The following is an 18,575-nucleotide window of genomic DNA, read 5'->3' as shown; positions in this document are numbered from 1 at the left end:
TACTATTCATAGAAATGGATCCTGGGAAATGTAACCAAATGGGAATAAACAAGAAATAAATGAATAAAGCCTGCTAATGCAGGGTTAAATACAATACCACATTGGGAATTGGTTATATTTTCATGGGTTCTGAATTCACATTTAGTAGTAAAGTCACTTAAAAAGTAAACTTTTTACTGTCTAGTTTCATGAGTAAAGATTTCAAAGCTCCAACCTTCACATATGGTTAAAAATATGAATTTAGTGCTGGTAATTATCCCCAAAAACTGACTTGCATCTAAATTTTAAAGTTCAAACTGTCAGTGTATTTTCTTCCGACTTATAAAATTAGCAAGAATTACGACTTCTGTGCAAGTTTTCCTTTAAAAACAGTTAGGAAAGACAACTTACCTGCCAAGAAAAAAGGCAATATAAAAGATGGAGCTGTTCAAGTTGACAAACTGGAAGAGGAACATTTTCAAGGCAAAGCTGTTTTCCCATTCAGATTCTGTTCGAGGGTGCTCTGCAGAAAGACACAATATGCATGATATAAACAGAAATGAAATAAAGTTATGCTTAAATTTACTCACAGATCAATCAACACTAACAAAACAAGTGATGGTTTCAGCTCATGGAGTCTCATCAAGATTATTATTATTATTGTTTTTCTTCTCAAAGCGTTCAGTCTGCAGGTCACAAAACCACTGTCCTAGCTATAGATTATGTTGGTTCTATGTGGAAACAAAAGTTACAAGCCTCTCAGTACAGAATAGGTCAAAACTCTATGGGAAGATACCCATCCACTTCCTCAGGACTTCCCTACCATAGCACTTGTGAAGTATTAAATATTTTATAATGAATTAACACGGAAATAATGGAGAACCTTCTTAGATGTGGTGTGTGTTTGTTTTTGTTTCTACCCCCACCCCCAAAGAATGTAGAAATGTATTAGGGCTACAAGTATTTTGTGTGGATCTGCACTGTGTTGGATGTTTTTCTTTACAGTTTGTAGAACATGATTTATGTCTGAATTATAACTCTGTGATAATGACTAGAATTAATTTTTTTTTTTGATAAATATTTCAAATGTCTTTGATGAATGTATCAGACTTGGAATACAGTATATTGATAAAAGCTTTAAAGCACATATATGAGCTGGAAGTCTGGGCTGCCTGGATTTTTCAGTTAAAATATGTACTACTTAATTACTTTGGTGTAATGATGACTAAATTAGGATACACATGTACAGGATAGTAGCTTACATATGGATAATTGTTCCTCAGAGATTAAGGTGTCCTCCTTTGCTTTGAAGTAAAACACCTTAGAAAGTGGAGTGAGCTGTTCAAACACCTGATGCTCTATCATGCTTAGTTCAAGAAGTCTTTTCTGGTTTTAATTCTTTCAAAATATATTTTGGGAAAAATAATCTTGAATACTTAATTTTTTTCCCTCATTCCCTGGTCTGTAACAATATATTTAAAAAGCAGAAATACAAATCAGCGTGATCTGAAAAAATATTGTAAAATATTTGAATAATTTGAATAAGCTGACTATACATTCTGAATCTCACTAAACCATTCAGCTGCCTGTTGTCCGAAACACCAAAGTTTTGAGCATCTTGTTGAATGCATGCTCTTCAATACTGCAACCAGGAGAGGGAGCTGTTAAATTTAAGCAGCGAACTTGCTTTGAAACGATGGCAAGATCAACTGCATATTTTGACACAGGCTAAAAGAGAGCAATTAAGGAACACGAAAATAATATTTTCCCATAGTAGGAGATTTTAAATGCTGTCCTTGCTTTCTTGTTTTCTGTAAGCTAGAAAGCTTCACCTCTATGACTGAATCATGACTAGAAGCTTCAGTAAAAAATTCCTCATGTGACAGAATTAGAGCTACTTCAAAGTTTGTGACTTAACATTTTTATCTCGGACAATCTAATTTTATCTTAACACAAACACCAAACAGGCATTTTGGAAGAATGGAAAAAATAAAATAATCTGGTTTTGTAGTCTAAGAAAGTATGTTTTGACTTTTGTTCCATTATAACATGTCAGGGTTTTTTAATTTACACTATAAAAAAAATTATTTATTTATTTATTTTTAAAAAAGAATTATAAGAATAAATGCCTTTCTTTTCTATTATTTCCTTAGTGAAATAATCATATAATTTCTTTCTCTGGTGTTTTTCACTTTCTTGGGGAAATGTCAGTATCAAACTATGCACAGATGAAGTTTCCAAAAACCTGTTTTATGGAAATATAAAGGTAAAGGCCACAGTTAGCAAGAACCATACCACTAGTAAAGACCTACATACCTAAGTCTGTCAGGAGATAGGCAACCTTTTCATATACCTAAAACAGAAATAAGAGACGGTGTAAGTATTGCACATCCTGCCTGTTGTGATGTCAAATCCAGAATAAAAATTTCCTGTAAAGACTTCACTGAACTACTATTGGCCTGTTGTCTTTATCCATGTAAAAGTATGTGTGTATATGTATTAAATATACAACAAAGATAAATCAAGAGCCAATAGATGAAGTGTTCAGGCATCAACAGTTCTGTTAATAAGCAGTCAGATGCTTATCCTCTAACTTCAGGAACAACCCTATGTGATCTATAAGTAGGTAAAAGCCTTTACACAAAACAATTTTCCTTTGCGTGAATGTGCATATTGGTGAAGGTATCAGTTTCCTACTGAAAATTCCCTTATCTTTCTATATACTGATTCACTCTGGCCCCAAGGTAATTATAAACTCTGAAAAATATTTCTTTGAGTATTTACTATTAATAGCAAGTTATTTTCAGTAGCTTTGTTGTTCTTGTTCACTTGACTGTACTTTTTATGACTTAGAATTATCATATATAATAACAGAAATAAATACATGACGGTGTGTTTTGAAGAATGCTTTCTTATTGCAGCTAGTGCACAATCTCTTTAAAAGAATTAAAGACCATTGTCTGCTGTGCTATTATTCCTTTTTACCTGTTTGTTCCTGCACAGGAATGGAAAAATGATAAATTATATTGCAGTTGAAGGAATACAGTTTATATCAATGTACATAGTACTGCCACTGCAAATGATTAAACTTGCGCTGGTATATGATAGGAAAACCTTAAACTGAAATCACGTATCACAGTGATTGAAGACTCTGCAACACTGATATCACAGCTGCATTTTAAATAAGGGAGGAATTCAAAGCTATCCATTAGAAAAAAAATTAAACCAACAAACAAATAGCAAGAAAATTCTCAGGCAAGAAAAAAATGTAGTTCTATTTAGAGATGTATTATAAAAGGTAATGTAAAAAAAAAAATGTCCAAATTCAAACGTAGAAGGCAGTAGTCTGTACCACTGTGATATGGTGACATAAGCAAAGATGTACAGTAATAAATCAGGGAGGCAGTAGGGAAAAATATTGACAAACACATTATAGTATCAGAAGAGGTAAGACTCCTAAAATATGAGCTTTAGGTACTACTATATGAATAAGCAAGAGCTCGTATATATCTGATATACAGTAAACTCGTAAAAATTGCTATTTTAAATTAATTCCTCCTTTTAAAAAAAGAAACAAAACAGAAGACTTACAACATTGAGCGACATGATGATCATAAAATTGATACAGACTCCGGTGCCAGATGTCGCGAACTGCCAATACTTCTTGATGAAATACCACTTGAAAGAAGCAAACTGCTCCATGGCTACCAGGCGATACACCACAACTGCAAACACCGCAGTGAGGACCAGGGAAATCTACGAATAGAGATATTAGAACAAAATAAGCCACATCTGAAATATTTTCCACTAAATTAATAAATTAACTAGTGTTTTAAAGACTGCCATTTGTTTTGGTGAGCAGACTTTGAGAGAACAACAATACTAGATGGATGAATTAAAGCATTTCTTCGCTGTTCTTTCACATTATAACTATATTACATCTTTTAAATGAAAGAAATCTGTAAACAAGCAGTAAGACTGAGCTAATGAGTTCTGCCCATATTATGTAAGTCCGCTAGTCTTAATGAATGCACTCATGTCTTGCAGTACTATTTACATCAGAATAAGATTAAAGACTGCAATAATTCCAATATTATTAAGCATTACCATGAAGAATATTCCTGAGACAGACACCATCAGTCGGCTGAGCTTATCAGGGAAAGGCTGAAAAGGCTCAGGTTTTCCTGTGATGGGATTTACTCTTTCCACTTGGGAATATTTAGCTTCAAACTGGGGGCGCAGTTCTTCCTGGAATGACAGGGTAGATTCCATTTATTTCACTGAAGTATCAAAAATCAGCCATATATGTGTTGTGAAGTAGGAAATTTATACCGATACAAATTCTTTCTTATAATGATGCAACACAAATACCCAAATAATTTGCTCTTTTGAAAAATTCTTGGAAACAGTGCCAGAGAACAGAAATCATAAGAGCCTTCCCTACTATTGCGAGGCTATTAAAAGGATCATAATATTGACTTAAACGCTGGTTTCTCTGCAGAAACTGGTAAGAAAACTATAAATTAATGCCATTTATGTTGGTGCTTTTTGTGATATGAAACCATTTATTAAAAGCCACCAGTTTGTATTACACATCTATGGAAAGCTGTAAAACAAGTAATGGTAAAGCCTCTGCTGACTTAGACTGCAGTTAAATCACCAATATAGTTAAATTACACCTATGTTCACTAGTGATTTATGAAGTAATAAAATTATTATTGTTGGTGCTGGTAGCAGAATGTTAAAGGATAAGTCATGCCTCTCAGAAGGATATAAAAGCTAGTTTCTGTCCCTTTGCTTGTCTTGGTCCTGTTTTTAGGCAGGATTCGGAATTTCCAGTACAAGAAACCATGGAATTGAAAGGTATCTGTGCTTTTATCAGTAGTAGCTCCTGTCATCTGGAAGGGCAGTATTTCCACTCGATTTTTCAAAAGATACTTTTAATAAATGTAGAATTATAAATGGAATTACAATGCTACTTGCAGAAGGTGAAGTATCCTTGTACGGTCTCAAGTATACTTGTTTATTCTGCAACTAGTGTTATGAATACAAATATCATCTGAATGAAAAATTCAGATTGCTAGCATTCCATGTGTATTGATATTTACACTTAAATCACGCTAACAGCAAGATTTACTCCTGTTTAGCCTTACCTCTTCATCTTCCCAGTCTATGAGGTCCCAGTCATACGTTAATACAGCTCTTCGTCTTTTCCAAAACTCTAGGAAGACTGTAGCTGTGAAAATCATCAACTGCATTTTAATTGTGGAACAGAAATAAAAAAGGCCATGCAGGTCTCAAGAAAATCAGCGATATGTAACATAATAACTGTCATTAGCCACTTCATGGCTGTTTTTCCCATAGAATCTGAAAACTATAAGTAACTTCAGGATAATCACTGTTAGAATTGGAACACTATTTTACAATGTTTATCTAAGAATCTTCTGTTTTGATGGCTGCTGTATCTTTACAGAGATACGTACCTGACAGTATGAGATACTGCCATCCCTTTTAGATAGTCATTTATTTTTTTAATTTTATTCAAAACATATATGTTTTAAAATCTCTCCTTGAAGAAACAAGGATATAAATACACACTGGTATCTATTAATAAAGAGCTAAATTATGATCCCATTTGCTCAGTTCAAATCAAGACAACTTCCCTTCTTTCCCAACTATACAAGCTTTATACTGGGGTAGCTTCACTACTATAATATTTCTTTAAACAATTATTTCTAATCTATGTGTGAGATCCCAACCACATTCCCCATGTACCTATTATTTTTAGTAGGTCCTATACAAATAGGTACAACCAATAAATAACTTCAAGTTTCCCACAAACTGTAGTTTGCCACTGAGGATAAGACACCTTGATTTGATGGGATTCCTGACAAAACATGGGTTTATCTGGTTGTTCCCTGGAAAACTGTGATTTCAAATAGGGAGTGAGAAAATTTGCTTCCTCATGGAGAGTCAGCTGCTGAGAAGGAGGATTTTAAACTCAAACTGAATAGGATGGTCTCACATTCCTACCTTTTTCTATATTTCTGTATCATGTTTAACATCTTATTGGGTTTATATATGCATTATATATACCTATCCTCATTTTATACATACATATATATCTCATTTATCCATATACTATATTAAAGCACAATAACTAGAAGTTAGCAGAAGTTCACCATACCGTGACTCATAAATAATGGATGGTTGAATGAAAGGAACTTGTCCCTGAGTATTATTTCTAGGTAGTATGTTCTTTCATACTTCCAAGCACAGATCTTGCCTTCACCACAGATTTCATTTAAGTTTTGGATGCTTGATTACTTGAATAATCTGAGAGTGCAACATCCTTTTCTCACTGCCCTTGGAAGTGCCACCACAACCAGTGCAGCACAAGACTCAGGAACGTTGCAGAAGACACCACCTTGCAGAAGAAATCCCTTTGCGACATGGAACTCAGCAGCAACCTAAGGCCACGCTATACACAAAATAAACAATACTTTTCTTATGTGACCAAATAGGTAGGAGAAATACAACACGTTCTGCAAAACACGGTGTTGGATATTCCTCTGCTCTAGGAAGCACAGTCAAGATGTCTGCTAGCCCTGTGCCAAAAGCAGTAAGCCTGTATTTGCACAAATGAAATAATTCACTTAGTTACACTCAAAGGTAAAAGAAATAAAGGAAACAGCTCAGTTATCAGGAATAAAATAATTAATTTTAAATCACACTGACTTAAAATACCTGAGTCAGAGAAACTGAAACCAAGCAATTGAATTAATGTGTGCCTTCTTTCTTTGTTTTTCTTCCCTCAGTGCCACTACAGAAGAATGAGGAAGGACGAACTACTGAAATACACACAACTTTTTTTTGGATTGGGAAGTATTTCAGCTTGTGTAAATATCAGCTGAAGTTTTGGAAATAAAATGAGGCAGTTGTGGTCTAGAAGTAGCACAAGACTGTGGACAAATGGTGTTCTCAGCTGTATAGACAACTGATCTTATAACGATATTTATTTCATTCTGCCTGTCCTTTAAGATTTGAGATAACTTGCTTATTTTTTAAATCTACATCTGTCTCTAAGGTAGAATCTTCAGGCTCTAGTATAACATGAATAATAGGCTCTAGTATAATACGACTAATCATAATAAATGATGTCTTTTATGTACACAAAACACTTGATAACACAATGATCAATACAATCATCCAGTAGATGAAGCAGGTAAGGTCTAATTGCTAACTATACCTGCCAACTAAAGCACATTTTCCAAACTCACCGGAGCTTTTAAAAAATGCTGCAATACTCTCTTTCACACAGGAGAACAGAATTCATGATAATTTTGCTGTACTACAAGGCTACTGAGAGAGCAGTGTCCAAACCTAGAAGTATATATGTATACATATGTAAAAAGCATGTTGAAAAAAAATAATTCACAAAACTTCTCTTGTGGTATAAACTTCTAGTCTCAATGACAGCAAAAAAACCATCAGAATTTTAAAGTTCAAATGGATCCTTCCTGGTTTTCCTTTGTTTCCCTCTACCACAGTGCTAATGCCACTCACCTCTGATCGCCCTCCATGCAAACCAGCCCCTCCAGCCCAAATTTCCTGGTACTTCACTGACTCATCTCTTACCCTGATCTCCCAGCTCTGAAAACGCTAAGCCTTGACTTTCATCAACTACTACTGCTGTATAAAAATAAAACAAGACATACAATAGATGACTAATCCAACCATTCGAACATGAAGATGAGAACATTCACGTTCTAACATCGCTTTGACCTGGCAGTTTCTTTCCACCTAATCCCGCTGCTCAAGAGTTCCCGATAATTTACAGTTGAGAAGGTCACACATAAGCCTCCACTTTCCAACAGAAAACATGCTCTGGTGTCTCCTCTGCTTTTCCCTGTGCACGTTACTTCCCATTTTACAGCTCCAGTAGGGGTTCTGAATTTTCAATCTCATAATACATGGTGTACTCCCTTTTTTTTTTTTGGTCCAGCATTTCGATACAGACACACTCATGTAAGGATTTGTTATTCAGTGCTCTGCAGTTCTGCCTGTTGTACACTTGCACAAGTTTCTTTCAATTCTTTCAATTCTTATTTAAGTCACCTACTGTTTACTGCCCTTGCACTGTCAGTACTTGCACTGCTGAGGAACTAAAATCTCTAGGTGTGTACTCCATACAGTTCTCAACATTTCAGAAGACAAGTAAGTTGATGTTTGATGGTTAAGACAGACAGGAAAGATTGGTTGTGTGTTGATACAGGCTTAAGTAAAACGAAGGTTTGACACTGCCAAGAGGAAGAAATGATGAATGGCTGCTGTTAAATGCTACAGAAGGAAAGGAGCAGAGAAAGAAAGAAACCCAAACAAAACCAAGAACCCAAGACTATAACCTGAGTGCATCTCTTTGGAATGTTCTTCAAAACTCGCTATGTCAAAACGAATGCTGTATTTATTTCCTCAAAATTATTGCAAAGAGTATTTTGGGGCCTGTCTCCACTATGTTTCTGCAGAGTTTGGCCATGGCCAGCCAGGCCCTTTCTGAATACTCTGCTCCATTCCATCAGTTTTATTCAGTTGGAGTCCTTTACAGCAAAGCTAAGCAATAAAAAGTCCTACAGATTTGGTATCACACCTACTTCTGAGACACACTCTTCAAAATTGAAACCTCTATATTTAAGGTCTTGTTATTTTCAAAACTATTCAAATAACCCTTCTTTTTAGAAAACTATCAGAAAGGCTTCTCGCCACCATAATGTGTACATGCCGGTGGGAACTATACTGTTAACCCCAGGATATCACTTGCCATTCAGTTAATGCTGCGTAAGATCCAAATTTGGACACAAATTTGTGGTTTGTTTTCAGATTTCATGGTCAATTTGTTAGATACATGCCCACCCAGCCACAGCAATAAATATGAGTTAGAAGCTCGTTGATACCCATTGCAGAAAACCTCCTTTGGCAGAATGCTGGATTCCAAAGAAAACCAAGCCCATGGTATCAAACTCTCTCCTTCTTCCACTCAAAGACCACTCCACCTCACACCACAGAAAAATTTACTTTCCCAAAAGGGATATTAGAAAGGGTAGAACTCCATCCATGTCACAGAAAGCCTTCCACTTGTCCACTGCAATATTTTCAAGAGAACGCCACTAGTTGCTCCCATATAAACACCTCCTGTATATGCCATAACCTCAACACTTATCTCAAGGATAAGTTATGAAATAGTATTTGCACTTGATTGCTTAAAAAAATTAAGGTGGAAACACATAACAACATTCCACTCAAATAGCCACACAATACTGAAAGATTCCTTACCACATACCAGCCTACAATAAATATACATAAAAAATTGAAGAATAAATTTTTAAAAAAATCACAGGTTGACTATATCAGTATATTAAAAGTTATCTAAGATATCCCTGGACTCCTCACTCTTAATCCAGTACTGTTGATTTAAAACCTAAATTGAGGAGTAAGAGCTGTAACATTCAGATCCCTACCTGAGTATGTATTCCAAAGTAAAAACTAATGATAACTGATACATGCAGAAAATTTCGATCTAGATTAAATTATTGCAACTGTGAACACATTTGGAGATAGGATCAGATCCATTCTAGCAGCACATTTTTCTCAACAGAACTCCTTTTTCTGCTTTATTTTGTAAAAGACACACCTTTTCCAGTTTCCATCTCACAAAGTATACTAGAGGAAACTCTGCGATAATAATAAGCTATCTGTTGTCAAATTAATAGTTGCATAGTACAAGGAACAATAGATTCTATAGTTTACAGCAAACAGTCACCTTTCTGAAGCATCGATTCAAAGACTTTCAAAGGATTAAGCAATAAGCACTGCCTGCCCACTTTACCATAAATACTGCAATTTCTGTGGACTCTGTAAGGACAGAGCTCGGTCACAACAGCAGCGAGGTTGGTGGGGCCGGTTCCTGGAGGGAAGGGCTGTCCCACCTCACCTGGACGGCGTGTCCTCAACCGCTGTCACGCTGCCACCTTTATTGTCCCTGCGCTCCCCTCTTCCCTCCAGCATAAGTGCACTCAGGGCCAGAGCGGTATTTCAACAGGTTCTTGCGTATTTTTGTAGAGCTCCAAGGTAAGTCTGAGGTGTTTTTAATGCTTGTTAGTGGATTTGATTAATAATCTTTTATATAGTGTACGGGGTGCCAATCAGTGCTGTTGCAGCCAAATTCTACTTGAGTGTATTTCTGATAAAATAATTGAAAAAACCCTCACATTTTGTGATTCAAACATCGAAGCAGAGAAGTAACAACCATAAATAATGACAATATTTCACTCAAATTCATGTATTTCTGTAGTGGATATTTATGCTCCTTATTAAGCAAGCACAGAATTTCTGTCAGAGTCAGTTCAGAGCCCATTTTAAACACGGGGGAGTTCTTCAGGTGGTGAAGTATTCTGTGTATGCCTCTTTATACCAATCTCTGTAAGGAAAGGTATTGTTACATTGTTATTGCTTCTGCTGAGTTTAGTTGTATGGAAAATGAACAGGAAATACACACTTAGGAAGCTTGGCCAGTGCACTCATAACTTGTCAGTAACAGAGAAGAAAAATTCAGTTAATTATAGAATACAATTCATATTTATTTCCTCTTTGCAGTTCACTAAAAGCTTACAAATTATTTTCTCAGTACAAAAATCAAAATACATTTAAGCTTGAAAATTTATTATTCATTGCTCATTTAACTTAGAAGCATCTCATCCTTGGAGAGCAAATCTGAATTTTAGAGCAAAGAGGCCACAAAAGCAAAAATCCAATAAGTTTCTGGGATCCCCCTTTGCCTTTCTGTATTCTAGAAGATATGTCTCTCTGTATTCTAGAAGATAAACTCTCTGTATCTTTGTCTATATTTTTCCGTCTACTTTTGGATCACTAACATAAAGGTACTAATAATCTGCTTTATGAAGCTTAAAAAGCATAGTAACCATGAAAGCTCTGCAAATATTAACATGTTATTCCAGACCACAAGAAACAAAGGAGTGCCATTAATAATTTGTTCATCATGGCACCGTTCACTACATAAAGTACTTTCTAATCACTACTGTAAGGCAGAAAAGTGGTGCAAAGTCTGATTTGCTGACATTCAAAAGAATGCCCTTTGAATTTACAGGTTTGTAGACTGTGTTATCTACCCACAAGAACAAGACGAAATGTTTATTTTCTTGACAGTTGAAGAGGTTTTGAAGACATTACTGTCACTGGGAGGTGCTGGGTTGTGCTCAGGAAATACATGTTGCATATAATCTATCATGCCAAAAATCTATTTTCAAGTACTTACTATGCCACTGGATATATATTTATATGAAAATTGCTATACAATAATTTATTAGGATTTTTTTTCTCTGTGTTGCTGAAGTATTCAGCACAAATCTGATCACTTTGAGTAGAACACAAAGCTGGATGCAATATCAACAAAAGGATTTCCAGGATGCAGTTCATCGCAGCCTAAGAACTGCAGTACACAACTTTCAAAGCACTGAGGTTTGTCCTCTGTGGTCCCCCATGAAGATTACACAAGTAAGCCCATCAGAAAAAATAACAAAGAATTTGTTCAGCAAGGATATTGATTCCTTTGTACACTGATGTGTGAATTAAAATTACAGTTAAAGTGAACTGAGCATCATTTCTCTATGTAATTTAGTTACAGTGAAGGGATAATGAGTGATATGACCAAACCCACTTTGTTCACTAATATGACTGTTAATACAAGAATGGAAAGACAATGTCACTGAATTAAAACAATAATACAGTTAAAATTAAAGCATCTGTTTGAAAACTTTGTAAAACACAACAGGTTTTTTTCTTCACTATTTTGCAGTTATTAGTGCTAGCAAATCACAGTCTATATAAGGAGTTAAAAACTGCATGATCTCAACCTGTCTCATATATCGAAAAAACCACACAACAGCTGCCAAAACCCCATGGATATACTGAACAGCAGATCTGCTATAAGTTTTTCTCATTCTTCTCAAGCTAACATTTGAAAAATTAATGTATAACATACAGCTTCCTGTTTCCTATAGGAAAAAAAAGGTTTCCACACAAATTCAGCATCATCCATACCCCCTGGACTGACTTAATTTTTAACTTGCTCCTGGTAGAATTCATATGACACTCACTGCTTAGGGTCACTAAACCTTATCCATCAACTTTCAGGGCTAATTGTAACAATTATATTACTTCTCAATGGAGCATAACTTTGTAGCATGCTCTTGGAGTTGCTGCCTGCCCAGAAAACACTGCCTCAAGAGTGCCATGCAAATATGTATCATTACCTCATCCCATAGGAAAGTGGTTCTGAATGATTCCCCTCTGCGTATGAGGCCTATTTACAGAACTACAGAATTTTCTTGCAGAAAAAGTATTTGTTGATTATCAATACTGTTTCAGGTCATTCCTTAGGTCATTAAGACTCAGGAACGTAAAGTTTTCAGCATCAACACTTGGTAAACTAGTGAGATTTGTGTAGTATAATATTGACTTTTTTATCACCTTATTTGGGTCTTAACTGAGTAGCTTTGCAAAACAAAATAATAGACAAAAGTGAATTTCTTGCAGGTTCTGTGCATAACAAAACAGACTTTGAAGCCAACACCATGCAACCCTCCTGTGGAATGGTTTTCATTTTTCTGCTTGTAAGACTGCAATGGAACATAGGCAATACTGAGGGCATAGATGTAAATGAACCAAATGGTGGAAGCAGCTCAATTAGAGATAACAATCAGTTTACAGTGCTACCAGCTTCGCAGAGTTTTGCTCTGCCTTTGACTACAGCCATAAATCCTTCTGCCACCAGTCGTGCTGTACCTCTGACTGCCAATGACAAAGAAAACATAAAGAGAAGAAGACGGATGAGACGTCAGCCACACAGCACATATCTGACATCCACTGATGGCACCACTGTATCTTCAAGTGTCACTACGGTACCAAAAGATGGAATAAATAACTCTGCCACAAATTTCAATGGGATCCCAATGTCTTTAGTGACATTTACAACAACAGGTGACTTTTCTGCAGCAGTGACCAAAAGTGCTGTAGCTACTTCTGCTTCCACGGGGACACCAAGTAACTCCATGGTCACTCACAGCACCCCTTTGGCTGCAGGGGTCCCTGGTGACAACTCTTCCATCAACCCCACCACGTTGTCCCCCACCAGTATCACTTCGACATCACCCACGGTGACACAGGACAGTCCTACATCGAGTTTCAACCCCACCCAGAAAACAACAGATCTGAATCATAATTTCAGCAGCTCTTCTACCACATCACCTAATCCAACAGATCCCAACAAAGGTAAGTATTAACTAAAGTCCAAGTGGTTTTATTAAAGAATTATAATGCTGAAATAACACATTTTTTTTTTCATTGAACAGGAGGCTTTATAAGATGTGCGAATTAATAAGTGACCTAGCACAAACTAAAACTCAAACTTAACCAAAACAAACAACAATTTTTAGAATTATTTGCTGTTTACTTGTTTAACACTTTCAAGAGCAGGGGAACCTAAAGACAGGTATTCCCCATTCACACTGGAGTGGGCTTTAGATGTGTAGAAATAACATTTAAAACACATAACAAGTCAACTTATGTAAGTTCAGAAACTTTGGTGACCAAAGATGACTTCTTATAAATACTTCCAAAAGAATTACTCATTGTGCATTTAATTAGTAAGCTGAGTATGCGTGGGAAAACAATGGAGCATAAAACTGTCATGGCACTTTTCTATCCTGCTGCTCTGAATCAGGTCTTCAGGAAAAGAATAGGAAAGATTAGAAGACAGTAATTCTTTGCCGTTAATTAGCTTTCAAGTTTTTAACACAGGACTGAAAGGCTTACCCACCATATCCAGGAAAGCACAGTTTGTACCAAGAACTGAAGGAGCATCAGACTTCCATGTTTCTCATCATAGTTCTAATAATTACAATGTACCCAATTTTTAGATAACCTGACTGAAAAGGAAGGGGAGTGGGAGAGCAAGTTCAGTTCCAAGAGAAACAGAATACTTTGAAGAAAAGTTTTATGAAATCTGAGGAAAATCTTGCAGGAGTGCAGTTATTCTGCTAACTGAACAGGTGCAGAAAGCATTACTGGATATTTTACCTTGCATTCTCAAAAATTGGTACTCTAAAGCTTAATCACTTGAAATTCACAGGCTGCAATTTTATCTGCTGGCTTAAATACTTATAAGTAATTGCATTCAAAAAGCGATTACCGCTTATTTCTTTATTAGGAATAAAACCTTTTTTTTTTTTTTTTTAATATATATATTATTTATTTATTCCCCCCCAGTTATTCCCTTGAAAGTCAAGGATGGAGATGTCTCATTTATTTTACAAAGGCAGAGAGTTTCTGCAGAGAGGCTGGTTTAGTTGTAGTCTGCAAAGTGTCTCAGATCCTTGGTGAGAAGTCTCACTCCACAAAGCCCTTGACTACAATATAGCAACAGTGAAGTATCTGATCTTACAGATTTATTATTCTCACCAACTGTCTCTTTCTTCTTTCTTTCTCTCTCAGATGAAACCAACAAAGAAGGAGTAATAGCTGGTGTCATTATAGGAACCATTGTGGTATTTCTATTAATTGGTCTGATTGGATATTTTATCTGTCATAAGAAAAGGTCTGAGTCATTTTCCCACAGACGGCTTTACGACAATACAAGGAATGACCCAGGTAAGGAACAGAATATGTGTTTTGCATAAGAAATTTTTTTACTTCTGCACAGAGTTGCTTAAATAATCTGGTTTTACTAAATTATTAGGGATTATATCATTGACATCAAACTAGTTTTCAATTGACAGTACTTCATTATTTTGAATTTTGGCTTAACCAATACTACCCTTAACTCTGTGTCTCCTCCTTATAATTAATTTTTTTACCCTCAGGAAATATTGTATCTAGTATCAGGGAAGCTGTTCAAAGAATTGTGGGTGAGTTCAAACCTATAGCTCAAAATCTCCCCTAAACTTAGCTGAACTGATAAAGTCTGGACTCCTTACTCATCCAACTTCGATTACAGAAAGAAAGAAGTTGTTATACCTGGTTTTAAGACTAAAATATTTTTAAGAGGTTTAAAAAGAAGATTGCTTTTGTTGTCTCCATGAATATGCATGAATATGTATTAAAGTGTAATCACACAGTCTCCAAACATTTATGTCGTGTTCCTAGACTTTATTTTTAAATGTTTAAACAAACACTGAGAGGCTAAACACACTCTTCTTTTCTCATATAAAATCAAATAAAAATAAAACTCTGGCAATATGCCCTTTCTGGCTCAAATGGAAGAGCTGAAAGCTGCCAAAATGTCAGATTAGGAACTAGCTTTGAAAGTCAACCACCCATGTAGTGCTGAAAGGGTGTTACTGGGAGGATGTGTTATTTTCAGAAGATGGTGAATAAGGGTCTTCATCTGTTGCACCCTCATATATAACAAAAAAGGTTAACTGGAATCAGCTGGGAGGGATTGCTGAACTCCACCGTGAGGTACCCAGTGTATGGGGATAAGAATCCTTCAAGCAATTTATAAAATACAATTATATTATCTTTTCAGTTCTCCATTTAGACAACTCACTCGGGCCATACAATACGAGTCTCGGAGGCGCGTCAGGCAACAAATCCAGCCCTGCAGACACAGCAGAGGACACCACTGCAGGGTGTCCATCCAATGACATTCCTATGGCTGACATGACCCCATCCCCACCTTCAGTGTAATGTTTGCTCCAGATTCTATTCTCACCTCTTATCTACATGCTTTCATTTTTTTTTCCAAAATGACCTGTCAGCTGTTACCTTACAGCCATTTCTGTGTAAACAATGTTTTGGAAAGCAAGGGGAGAATCACAAGACACACTGATATGCAACAGGCAGGGCCAAGTAGCAGAACATCATTCTTCTATGTTGTAATTAAATTATCAACCTGTGGTTTTCCTGGAAGGATGTTATATTTGTTTCCTTAGAAACAATACAGACAAATAACACCTAGGTAAAATTCTGCCTTGTGTAACTTTGGTCAAGAATGCAGACATTATAATGTAGCAAAATGTGACTAGGATTGCCATGATACTCTTGCATCAATACAAAAAAATCCCAAATTTAACTACCTCGAGGGGAAAATATTCTGCCCAAATCTAATTTCTATCAGGGCATTATTTTCTCCACTTTGCACCTTCCTCAGTGAATATGACAAAACTAATTAGATTTATTTGGGTTACTCAGAGTTTGAAGTTAGCTGGGGAGAATAAAACTCCTGAGTAACACAGACTACATTTAACCTTTGACTATGATGACACAGAGTTAAAATCGCTATCAAAGGGGAAAAAAAGATGACAAGCTTCTATTCCTCTGTCAAACTGATCTGTTGTCTGCATTGTAGGCTGGATCCGTAGAAATGATGTGGAAGATTTCGGTACCGGTTGGATAGAAGAAATACCTCAACGTGAAACTAAAGGAATTACCTCTGCCATGTAGACAGATAACCTAAAAAACATGGTCTGGTTTTGTCCAGCTAAATGGTAAAGTCAGGGCAGTAACATGCAAATAATTGCATAGTTTATCTGTTTGCATTCACCAGATATGTCTAAATAGAAAGAAAGAACATTAAAAAGACTTAACTGTAAAGGCATATAATAAACAAAGTGCTGAGAAAATAACTACTCACATGGGCTACGTGCTTGTTCCTGCGACTCTGTTAACATGTTTTTTTTAGTGTGGAGACTGTAGATCCTGTCAATGGAATTACCTCACTAACTGGCTGTGAACGTTGCCAGGAGGGTTTATTTGATACAGGAGTAAATTACATATAAACAAATACCAGAGAGAAACAACGGCTGTCACACTGCAGATGGGTAAAACAGGTATTTATTTGAGAGTATTTAAAAGATTAAAGAACGGAGTGCATACGTGCAGTGTTGCCATTCCTACAGGGTCCAGTCATGAAAACAACACACTTCCCATCAAAACCAGAACCTGTTTTCTAACATTGCATCCAGGACAATGGATTAGCAGAGTGAAAATATGAGACGCATTCACCTGTATTAGGTGAGAGTGTCACTCTGCTGCTTGCAATGAAGAAAAATATCATGGCCAGCTTTCATCTCCCTTAGTATATATTATTCCATCTTTCCTGATAACGGTAAAGCAGTATCACACAAACAAAATTCCTCCTTAACACTTGAACCTTGGCCTCAGTTGAAAATGGAAGGACCACACTCTAAGGAGAACTTGAAGACAGAGATGAAGCTACTAGCGATGACTGCATCGGTAACCATATAACCAAGTGCAATGTATTTTATGAATTTATGAAGTGAGTTGTTAGTAATTGCAAAGCTATAACAGCAAGATTAGGAGTCAATGAAGAAATATCACTGAGGCAAGCAGTCCAAGTGTGCCCTTTGGTTATATTGTGTTAATTTTTGACAAGCTAATTATGATTTTTGCATGTACGTGCATGTGCTTGTGTTATCTACATTTTGCTGCTGTTTCTATTTTTTGGTATTTTGGCTTATGTGACCTTTGTTCATCCTTCATTTTAGGGTAGAATCATTAATGCTTATTCATACATATTCCATAAATAAAGCTGTTGTGTGCCATTCGACTCTATTTAATTCTATTTATTTTCAGACTGTTGTATGCCTGTGAACCGATGTTATTTTCTCAGGGTTTACATAGACAAACATTTACACTGGTAAAATTATCTCTTGTTCTAATACCAGGCTTCCCTACTTTCCAGGAGCAAAATACTACTATCTGCAGTGAAAGCTAATTCCATGAAACGTTTCATGCTGGAACCATGACATCTGTCTTGTATGGCACTATCACACTGACTTTCCAAGAGAGACAAGACTGCTCTTGATAACTCCTGTTCAGCAGTGGCCTCTGTGGGCATCACCCTGCTTGGCTTTGTGCCCCATGGCATGATGTTTGGGTTGTCAATATGAACATAATGAGATATTCAGACTGAGAATCTGAATATAAATATTTTAAGTGCTGTAAGCACTTAAATATTTCCTGTATTCTCTAATTAGCTCCCACAAAAACGTTCTCATTTATGCTTTAAGTATTCTCTGCAAGATGTGATTTTTATATTGACTCTGGTAAACTAATCTGCATATTTACCTCTAAAAAGCCTTCTGCCTCCATGATATAAAATTCAGGCTTAAAGATATTTAAGATGCTAAAGACAGTCATTACATTAATGATAAAAGGTATACTTTCATCCACTACTAGCATAGAAATTGAAGTTGATGAAAACAGGAAAACAAAAATTTGTGTGGCAAAATCATAATCCTTTTTCAAATTTTATCAAGAGCTATAATCTCCCTTTACTCAGTAATCACATAAAAGGATCAGCTGGACTAAAAATACAAAACAAATAAAAATGTACTTACCCCAAATTGCCATGAAAATAGCAAAGAAGACAGTCCCTCCATTATCAAACAAATGTGTAACCTGAATAGAAAATAAGTACATCATGATCAAATAACATTGTCACCTTATTTTTTGCCTGAAAGAATCCCAGAGTACGTAGCTGGTGCCAGAAACCAAAAGTG

The 18,575-nt window shown here is 36.0% G+C and overlaps 2 protein-coding genes across 6 annotated transcripts in view; one reads left to right on the top strand and one right to left on the bottom strand.

The window, feature by feature from the left end:
• Positions 1 to 18,575, bottom strand: part of ANO3 (anoctamin 3) — a 183,491-nt gene that overhangs the window by 14,884 nt on the left and 150,032 nt on the right. For all 5 annotated transcript variants that reach the window (XM_065839113.2, XM_065839115.2, XM_071808824.1 and 2 more), the window contains 6 exons: positions 18,414 to 18,474; positions 5,133 to 5,215; positions 4,087 to 4,227; positions 3,571 to 3,735; positions 2,296 to 2,332; positions 391 to 502 (listed from right to left, as the gene is read on the bottom strand). In XM_065839113.2, coding sequence (XP_065695185.1) covers positions 391 to 502; positions 2,296 to 2,332; positions 3,571 to 3,735; positions 4,087 to 4,227; positions 5,133 to 5,215; positions 18,414 to 18,474 — 599 coding nt within the window. The remainder of the gene's footprint in view (positions 1 to 390; positions 503 to 2,295; positions 2,333 to 3,570; positions 3,736 to 4,086; positions 4,228 to 5,132; positions 5,216 to 18,413; positions 18,475 to 18,575) is intronic.
• Positions 9,914 to 16,909, top strand: MUC15 (mucin 15, cell surface associated). The gene is made up of 5 exons (XM_065839116.2): positions 9,914 to 10,104; positions 12,589 to 13,323; positions 14,545 to 14,700; positions 15,578 to 15,734; positions 16,400 to 16,909. The coding sequence occupies exons 2-5, from the start codon at positions 12,627 to 12,629 to the stop codon at positions 16,410 to 16,412; spliced, it is 1,023 nt and encodes a 340-aa protein (XP_065695188.1). The 5' UTR covers positions 9,914 to 10,104; positions 12,589 to 12,626; the 3' UTR covers positions 16,413 to 16,909.

This window comes from Patagioenas fasciata, chromosome 5 (genome assembly GCF_037038585.1).
Source record: "Patagioenas fasciata isolate bPatFas1 chromosome 5, bPatFas1.hap1, whole genome shotgun sequence".
Taxonomy (NCBI): domain Eukaryota; kingdom Metazoa; phylum Chordata; class Aves; order Columbiformes; family Columbidae; genus Patagioenas; species Patagioenas fasciata.
The sequence above is the reverse complement of the archived record's forward strand: the minus strand, read 5'-3'. Positions and strand labels throughout refer to the sequence as shown.

What these genes read in the sequence shown, in the direction of transcription:
- MUC15 (XM_065839116.2), top strand. Translation starts at nt 12,627, where the DNA reads ATGCAACCCTCCTGTGGAATGGTTTTCATTTTTCTGCTTGTAAGACTG. An exon ending in TCCAACAGATCCCAACAAAG is followed by an intron (nt 13,324 to 14,544) that starts GTAAGTATTAAC and finishes TTTCTCTCTCAG; the next exon opens with ATGAAACCAACAAAGAAGGA. An exon ending in CAATACAAGGAATGACCCAG is followed by an intron (nt 14,701 to 15,577) that starts GTAAGGAACAGA and finishes TTATCTTTTCAG; the next exon opens with TTCTCCATTTAGACAACTCA.